At 56.0% G+C, this 9,285-nt stretch overlaps 1 protein-coding gene across 1 annotated transcript in view; it reads left to right on the top strand.

Annotated features, from left to right (window-relative positions):
• Positions 1–9,285, top strand: part of ADAM33 (ADAM metallopeptidase domain 33) — a 60,399-nt gene that overhangs the window by 27,675 nt on the left and 23,439 nt on the right. The window contains exons 6-11 of the mRNA XM_025200699.1: positions 3,712–3,898; positions 4,054–4,119; positions 5,223–5,294; positions 5,942–6,108; positions 6,223–6,307; positions 6,551–6,693. Of these exons, the coding sequence (XP_025056484.1) occupies positions 3,712–3,898; positions 4,054–4,119; positions 5,223–5,294; positions 5,942–6,108; positions 6,223–6,307; positions 6,551–6,693 (720 nt within the window). The remainder of the gene's footprint in view (positions 1–3,711; positions 3,899–4,053; positions 4,120–5,222; positions 5,295–5,941; positions 6,109–6,222; positions 6,308–6,550; positions 6,694–9,285) is intronic.

The following is a 9,285-nucleotide window of genomic DNA, read 5'->3' as shown; positions in this document are numbered from 1 at the left end:
TGCCGACTTAAAGGCATCCAGTTCTTCCAAGAGACTCTGCACCATCTCAGGGTCTACGCATGGTAGTCTGGCGCCTTGCTGCTGCCTCTCTACACCCCCAGTGAGAGACTTGTCCTGCCCCTCGCTTAGGGACACTGAGGCAAAGAATTCGTTGAGGAGTTCAGACTTGTCCCCCCCATCCGGCACCAATTGCTTCTGCCCATTTAGCAGGGGTCCTATTCCTCCCTGGGCCTTCCTTTTACTCCCTATATAGCTAAAAAAACAATTTTTTTAGATGTAGGCGTGTGACAGTTGCCCACTTTAGGCCGACCTTAATGTGGCCCACACACCTGTTCCTGGGGCAACCGCCCGCCTACTCACCTGCCATGCCTTGTTATTAATTGATTAATCAGTGTTAATTAGCGGGAGGCTGCCCTTGTACTACCCCGCTGCTAGGGGCGCTATCTGCGGCTCCGTTTCCTCCCCTACACCGCAGTCCACACCTCACCGATGGAATAACTGTTGTCTCAGCTCTATCACTATCTGGCCCCTTCCTGTTCTCTCTCGGGCCGTTCTTCCTTTGATGCACGCTCCCTCTGGTGCTAGGGCTCTCTCCGGCCCTATCTCGCTCTGTGCCCTCTTCTCTGGGGCCTTATCTACAATGCTGCCCCCTACCTGGGGCTCTCCGTGCCCACACTTAGGCTTCCCAGTAAGGCTGCCCCCTACCTGGGGCTCACCGTGCCCAGACTTGGGCTCCTCAATAGTGTTGCCCCCTACCTGGGGCTCACCGTGCTCACACTTGGGCTTCTTAATAATGTTGCCCCCTACCTGGGGCTCACCGTGCTCACACTTGGGCTTCTTAATAATGTTGCCCCCTACCTGGGGCTCACCGTGCTCACACTTGGGCTTCTTAATAATGTTGCCCCCTACCTGGGGCTCACCGTGCTCACACTTGGGCTTCTTAATAATGTTGCCCCCTACCTGGGGCTCACCGTGCTCACACTTGGGCTTCTTAATAATGTTGCCCCCTACCTGGGGCTCTCCGTGCCCAGACTTGGGCTCCTCAGTAGTGCTGCCCCCTACCTGGGGCTCTCCGTGCCCACACTTGGGCTTCCCAATAATGCTGCCCCCTACCTGGGGCTCTCCGTGCCCACACTTGGGCTCCTCAATAATGCTGCCCCCTACCTGGGGCTCTCCGTGCCCACACTTGGGCTCCTCAATAATGCTGCCCCCTACCTGGGGCTCTCCGTGCCCACACTTGGGCTCCTCAATAATGCTGCCCCCTACCTGGGGCTCTCCGTGCCCACACTTGGGCTCCTCAATAATGCTGCCCCCTACCTGGGGCTCTCCGTGCCCACACTTGGGCTCCTCAATAATGCTGCCCCCTACCTGGGGCTCTCCATGCCCACACTTGGGCTCCCCAATAATGCTGCCCCCTACCTGGGGCTCACCGTGCCCACACTTGGGCTCCTCAATAGTGCTGCCCCCTACCTGGGGCTCACCATGCCCACACTTGGGCTCCTTAATAAGGCTGCCCCCTACCTGGGGCTCACCATGCCCAACTTGGGCTCCTCTCTGGGGCCAGGGTCTATGTACCCCGTACACTGCACCCCTACTGGCGCTGGGGTCCCCACACTACTGTGGGTCCCCTATGAGGCCTCCTCCAACCCCTAATAGCCTCACCCAAACCACCGGTCCTAGCAACAACAAAACACAAGCCCTTCGGCTACAACAAAAACAGGAGCCAACCGGCCCAAACAACATTCGGTCCTACCAGTGACCCTTTACCTCTCAGATGCAGCCCCTGCACCAGGTTTCCCCTCTCTCCCAGGGCAGGAAGCTCCTTCCTCTTTGGCAGCTGGCAGGGAACTGCCTCTGGCCTCCGGTCCATGCTTTATATAGGAGCCAGGCCCTGCCCCTTTCAGTCAGCTGACCTCCTGGTTGCAAGCCACAGCTGGGCTCCTTAGTCACTGCTAGGGCTCCCTCCCTAGCAGTTTCCCCTCTTGAGGAGCAGGGCACCTCAGTGCTCTGTGACAAGGCGTCTGCTGCGGAGCTGGTGCTGCACAAAGGCAAGCGTGCCAGAAATATGTCCTGAGAGCAAAATTGCCAGGACAGCATCCCCTCAAATGCCCATGAAGGCAGAGGCAGCTAGGACTTTTGCATCTAGTTGCACTTCTGGGCTTTGGCCTGGCTTTTGATCGAGCAAGGAGGAGGCTGTCTGCTGAGCTGTAGAGAAGTGGGGCTGGAAGGGAGCTCCAGAGGTCACATAGTCCAACCCCTGCCTGAGGCAGGATCAGCCCGGTCCAAATCATCCACCAATCCAGAAGCTAAACTCTTTGTAAAACTATCATCCAAGACATAACACCCGAAGCTGCCATGGGGAAAGTAGGGAGACCACAGCAGCCAGCATCCTGCTTCTACAAAAGCTTAATGCACCCTGAAGAAATCCTGGAAAGAGGGCCATGCCCCACACTACCGAGAAAGGCAACCCCCCAGTCCATACCAACCTGACTGTGGGGTAAAATTCCCTTCTGCCCCTAAATCTGGCAATCAGTCCAGCTCTGGGCAGAGAGGCAAGACCCTTTAGCCAGGACCCTCCAGCTTTAAGTTTCAGCAGAAGCATTGGCCGCATCCCAGTCAAAATCTCCAGCCTGCAGCCAGCACCCAGTGCCTCTGAGGAAAACTTAAAAACACTTTGCAGACACGGTTCTTTGGGTAAATCTGATATCTCTTATTAGACCAACTCAAATAGTTGGAAAAATAAAAACACCTGGACACATCTGGCAGGAATGAGGGGAGCCGGCAACCAGCAAAGCCCAGAAGCCTGGGAACTGAACTCCCCACCGCAGAGCAGAGACATTGGCATGCCTAAATCATCCCTGCCAGGGTCATCTTGAACACCTCCAGTGATGGGGAGTGCACACCTTCTCTAGGCAGCAGTCCTTTAGGCTGGGCAGCGTGATGGGGGCTCCTGGGGCTGCCACGGGAGGGGATGGCAGCTGTTTTTTGTTCCCCTTTGTTCCCAGCAGCCTCCCTGGGGCTGGAGGTTGGGCTCTGGGTAGGGGTAAAACGTGTGCATTTATTCCCTGAACGACCAGGGAAGGGGGAAGAGCAGCCCAGCAAGCCCCAGAGCATGACTGGATGCAAAAGTGTCACGATCGGATGCAAAAGTGTTGGATTTTGGGGGCTGCTCATTCATTCCCCAGCCTGTCTCCATCTCTTCCATGTTCCCCTCCCTCCCCGAGACCTCCAGCCCTTCTCGCATCTGCTTGCCTTGCCTTCTTGTTTTCTGCCTTGGCCAAACACCCCCATCCTCCCTTTCAAGCTCCCTTTGCTCCGTACCTGGATGGCCATAGCTAATGGGGCCAATCCAGCCAGCACGGGGCCGCGTGCATGGCTTTCTCGTGTTTCTGGTTGTAGCCGTGTTGGTCTAAGGACATAGGCAGGCGAGGTATCCCATCTACCCAAAGAACCTGGCTGGCTTCACGGTGTCATTTGCAATCCTTGGGATTACCCGGGGGTTTAGCATTAAGCCCGTGCTTCTGTGCTTCCCTGGGTTGGAGCCCAAGCCTGTATCCACAGGCACTTCTCTGCCAAGCCCTCTGCTTCCCACCGCCCGCGGCTCCTGCCGTGCCACAAGCGTGCGAGGCCTCAGCTCCCCAGAAAGCAGATGCAAAAGACAGACAAGCCCACCCTCCCATCCATTCAGTCTTCTCTCCCTTTTGTCGCCAGTGGCCTCATCGTGCTGAGCAGCAATGACAGCTACTACTTGAAGCCCCTTGGCAGCCCGGACCCCGAGCACCACGTCCTCTACAGGGCAGAGCATTTGCCCATCGAGGGGGGGACCTGCGGGCACAGCGAGCGCTCAGGAAACAACATAGCCGACCTCATCAGAGTCGTCAAGCCAGCGCGGCAGCGGGTAAGGCCAGGGTTTCCTCTCGTGGTGCTGCCAAATGGTCCGTATGGCACGGGAGGTATGTGGGGGGCTCCGGGCACTTCCCCAGGCTAGTGGACCCTGTTGTGCACTTGCTGCTTCATGCGTCCTTGCTGTGATACCTGCTCTTTGTCTTGCAGGTAAGGAGAGATGCCTGGAGGACCATGAAGTACATGGAGCTGTTCATCGTCGCTGATCACGCTCTGGTGAGCACTGGGCTCTCGGAAACGGGGCCCGACTTGCTGTCAGCTGTGCCTTCCCGTGCAAGGGCAAGGCATTGCATTGCATGCAAGGGCAAGGTAGTTGCCTTCCCATTGCACTCCCAGACTGGGACCCTGGGAGTAGAAATGGATGGACAGGGAGCAAGTGCTCCTGGCAGCCAGAGATGCAGTGCATACATGCCCTGGGCACAGAGATGAAACGCAGGGGATTAGAAGCAAGGAGTTTCTTGCATAACCAAAATCCGTCTGCGACTATTGCAGGCAGCTGATGGATCTTTTATAAAAGGCTGATGGCCCTTGAAATCAAATGCTCCTAGCTCCCAGTCCTGTGCTCGGGGCTGCTAGACGCTCGAGCTTTCCTTGTGCCCAGGTCTTGGCTCTGCCTGCAAACAGCTGCAGGGCTCGTGCTCCTCCTCAGCCCAGCTGGGGCATCCCAAAGGAAACCCTTTTACTTTTCACTCCTTCAGCCTTTTATTCCCCTTTTGCTCAGACACTGAAACTGGGGTGGGTTACTTATAGCTAGTGTTGCACTCATACCTCCCGGGATGCGGGGTCTGACACGGAGCCTGCTTAGGCTCTTTGAATTGAATGAAGAAGGACTGGGCAGCATTTCTGCAGCTGCAAGGCCCCATAACAGCAAATTTGTGCAAGCTGTAGACTTCTTCCTCCTCCCCTGCCACTGCCAAACCACAGTGAAGAGCACACATCTGCGGTCTGCTCCTTCTGCTACTTCATTCTCTAAACCAAGGGTGGCTGGCCTACAACACGGGTGCCAAAAGTGGTACGGGCAGTTTCTGTGTGTGGCACGTGGCAGATTGCAGCAGTAGATAGAGCAGGGAGCAGATCAGACAGAGAGCACAAGCAGAAAGCAGAGCAGGCGGGGAGCACAAAGCAGAGCAGCACATCACATTTCCATTGTAGCACTTCTCCCAGAGGCTCCCAGGGCAATTCTTGCCTTGCTTATATGGGACGGTGGGCGTCCGTTAGCTGTATTAGATGCATCCCACATCCAGGAGGGCTTGTTTGGGGCCAGGCTGGAGTCCATCATCCCATTTAGCCTGAATCGTCTTTCTTCCCTGTCTCTCCAGTTCCAGAAGCAGGATCACAACTTGGGCCACACCAAGCAGCGAATCCTGGAGATCGCCAACTATGTGGACAAGGTAGTGGGTGGCCCTCGGAGCTGGTATTTACAGGATGGATGCATCCCTGTGGCCTATCATAATATCAGAAAAACTTTGGCTATCAGATTTAAAGCTGGACGTTGCTGGCTAGAGGGTAGCGGTCTCCACTCAGAGCCAGACCCCAGTTTGGGGTTAGGAAGGAATTTTCCCCCATTGGTCAGACTGGTACGGACTGGGGAGGTTTTGCTTTCCTTCGTAGCAGGGGTGCAGCCCTCTTTTTGGGATCTCTTGAGTGAGAGTATATTAAAAACCTTTTACAGAAGCAGGGCATTGGGGTCCCCTTGCTTTCCCTGGGGCAGCTTTGGGTGCGATGCCTCGTGTTACGTCGGGGTCGACGGTAGTTTTACGAAAAGTTTAGAGAACAGATTTGTTTAGGATGGTTTGCACGGGGCTGATCCTGCCTCTGGCAGGGGGTTGGACTAGGTGACCTCTGAAAATCCCTTCCAGCCCCACTTCTTTATGATCCCTGGGTCACCCAACAAAGCCAGGCTTTGGATGCCTGCTGGGTAAGTCTGATGACAGCAAGAATAGAGGTCAGGAGCATGCAGGCGGAAGGTGCCTGAACCCCGAGGAGCCCAGCAGAGACCCAGCCGTGACGCCCACCTAGGTCCACTCCTGCTGCTCAGTTTTACAGGTCTCTGAACATCAAAGTGGCTCTCATCGGCCTGGAGGTGTGGACGGAGAGGGACCAGTGCACGGTCACCAGCGATGCCAGTGCCACCCTCTGGTCCTTCCTACAGTGGAAGAGGGCGCTGCGGGCCCGCAAGAAGCACGACAACGCCCAGCTGCTGACGTGAGTCTCTTCGGGTCTCTCTGCACGGCCCCAGGCTGAGCCCAACGGTGCTCCGGGGTTACGCTAACACCCAGCTCCCCCCGTCCTCTTTTCGTTTCCGGTGCGTCTGGACAGCGGCAAGACATTTCGAGGGACGACCATCGGCATGGCCCCGCTGGAGGGGATGTGCAGCGCGGACAACTCGGGAGGCGTCAGCGTGGTAAGAAGAGGGGGGTCCTACTCCTCACCCCTTCTCTGGAGCACCCCTGAAGCCATCCCCGGCTTGCCCACCCCATCGCCGAGGGTCCCCCCACTCCTGAGCCTCTTGTCCATGATATCCAGGGTGGGAGCTCTGCAAAGCTCTTTGCTCTTCCCCTCTGATCGAAGGATTTGGGGTTGTTTGCTACCCAGCCAGACGCCGAGTTCACCCTTGTGCTGTCTCCGTTCCCTCCCCACCTGTCAGGACCACTCGGAGCTGCCCATCGGAGCCGCCGCCACCATAGCTCACGAAATCGGGCACAACTTTGGCATGAGCCACGACAGCGAGGGATGCTGCGTGGAGGCCACCCCGGATAAGGGGGGCTGCGTCATGGCAGCTGCAACCGGGTAAGAGAGGGCACAACGGGGCAGGAGATCTGGCACCCCCAGGTTTCAGGGGTGCTGCTGCTGACATGGCCCCGGGGAATGAGACAAGCTGTGATATAGGGGCTGGTGGGAGGTTTGCCCCTATTCTGCTCAGGCACCCGACTTTGTGTGTCATCCCTGCTCTCCCCCTGAAGACTAAAGGATAATCCTTGACTAGAGGATAGTCACGGGGAATATTTCACAGGAGCTTTGACTGAGCCTGAGTCCCTGTGTGACTGAGACCTGGGTTTGCATGGTGAAGGGGCCAGTGCACTTTCCCCTAATACCGGTTTCAGGACGTACACAGGTTCACCATCAAGGCAGCGAGCATATGGAAACGGCCGGTCTATCCCCTCCTCCAGTGAAAACAGAGTCAAACTAGTTTTAAGTGAGGCTTGCACAGAACTGAGGCGCTCGCAGACATCACGATTGCCCTGGGAGAAAGCCTGTGTCTCAGGATCACAGACGGGTGCATCTGTTGTCCTGCTCCAGGTCGCTCCGAAGTAGGCTGCATAAAATGTCCTAGGGTTTTTTCCAGCACAGCCTGCTGTATGTCTGTGCGATTATTGTGGTTCGCTCCAGCCAGGCCGGGTGCTTTCGGTGCCCTCCTACTAGCGGAGAAGCCACCGTGCAGCTCAGCAAGGCAACGTGTGTCAGGGCCGTGTTACACGTTACACTTAGTGCATGTTACATGTCGCTTGTAAGAAATGCAAAACTCTAAAACTCTCGGTTCAACTCTTCTTACAAAATGAAATTTATGTTTCTACCTATGGGGACGTGTACCATCATTTTCCCTACGCCTGACAAAGAGCGCGTGAGCCCGAAAGCTGGCAAAAAATGATATTTTTTTTGCAGTTTCATAGTTGGTCTAATAAAAGGTATCATCCCTGAACCAAGAGGTTTAGAGGTTTGCTTTTCTTTTTGTCTCAGATGAACACGGCTACCAGATATACCCCTGAAACGTGTAGATTGTAACGAGCATGAATACGACTTAGAAAGTTTTCTGAGCAGTCTGTGATCTAAATAGAGATGGTAATACCACACCAGTTTCAAACCGGCTCCAATGTGATCCCAGGGTGGAGACTGGAAAACAGCTGTTTTTCAGCCTCAGTCCTGCTGCAGTGTGGGGCAGGGGCAGGGCCAGGGCCTGGCTCCCATGCCATGCTGGCATTGCTCTCAGCCTCCTGATGCACTGGTGCCTTGCAATGGCCAGGCTCCAGTGCAGTGGGCGGTGGTGACAGCCTGATGCATTTGTCAGGCTCCCGCCCCGTCCTCCCCACCACACCAGAGTCTCCTAATCATATTACCTTCCTGGAGCAGTTGGATGTTAGTTCAATATGTGTTAGGTCATGCAATCTGGAGATATTCCTAGCCGGAAAATGCCTAATGTTATTACACCACAGTGGCACTTAGCACGGATGTGTTTTATTGCTCGAGCATGCAGACGCTAGCATTGTGCACACAGTTAGCACTTGCTCAATGCAAAGTGGCTGTCAGTGTTGAGCTGGGTCAAACCCCAGGACAATCAGTGCCAGGGCAAATGAGACGTCTCTTTGTAGCCAGAGACCGAGGCCACAGAGATGGTCCTCACCTGGCACTGGAAAGCCAGTGTGGCCAGCACTAGGCTGGTGCCCTGACCGGCAGACCTCAAGGTGTGCCCTGATGGACCTAGTCCACACCTGAACAGAGGGAGGATCTCCTGCCCAAGCCACTTGTCACTGCCTACCTGTCCTGCCCTATAGTGGTGGCTGTGGGGTGCTATGAGATTACAGCTAATAACCGGCACGGTCAGATCCCCACTGAGCAAGCAGCCAGCAGAAGGGAGTGTAAATACTCCTGCTGCCTTAGTGGTCCCTACAGCAGCCGGGTCCTTCCCGGAGTGCACATCCAGCTGCTGAGCACAGCTGTGTGGAGCATCAGCGGGGCACGTGTGGCTGGGTAGAGGCGGCTGCAAGGCATCCACCAGCATAGCCAGGCACGTGCATGCTGACGGAGAGAGGTGCTTGGGTCTCTAGCTTCAGGAAGTTTGCTTCCAGGAACATGGAAAGCAAGACCAGGGGCTGTAAGTCTGATAGCTCCCTGATGACAGCAGTGAGGCAAAGGGGGGAGGCGCAGCCTGTCCTGTCCTGCATGGTGCAGTCCCTGCCTTGTCTGTGCAGATATTGTACAGCAAATTGCAGAAGCCCCCGGCTGGCTCCCCATCCCAGTATGTGCATAACAGAGCCCTTAAATTAAGGAAATATAGGCACACAAGGTACAGGACTGGAGGCCTCCGAACAGTAGCTGAGCAGCTAGGAACGAGCAAGGGAGGCAGAGACATTTGGAGGAAGTGGGGCGGGATGAACGGCATGCGGTTCCCAGCCTGCAACTCGAGCAGGGCGAGCTCTGGGAGCGGGGCTAATGGATGTCATCTGCTAGACCCATTACCGGCTTGTGTTTCTCTCCAGGCACGGCGGTTCTCCCCTGCCGTTACAAGCCTTGCAGCTTGTAAAGCCGTGCGAGGTGCAGATAGGGCCGTGTCTACGCAGGCTGGAGGGCTCCCTAGTTACTCCACCGTTGCAGGGTCGTTCGATG

The sequence above is a fragment of the Alligator sinensis genome, unplaced genomic scaffold, assembly GCF_000455745.1.
Source record: "Alligator sinensis unplaced genomic scaffold, ASM45574v1 scaffold12_1, whole genome shotgun sequence".
NCBI classification, from domain to species: Eukaryota; Metazoa; Chordata; order Crocodylia; family Alligatoridae; genus Alligator; species Alligator sinensis.
The sequence above is the reverse complement of the archived record's forward strand: the minus strand, read 5'-3'. Positions and strand labels throughout refer to the sequence as shown.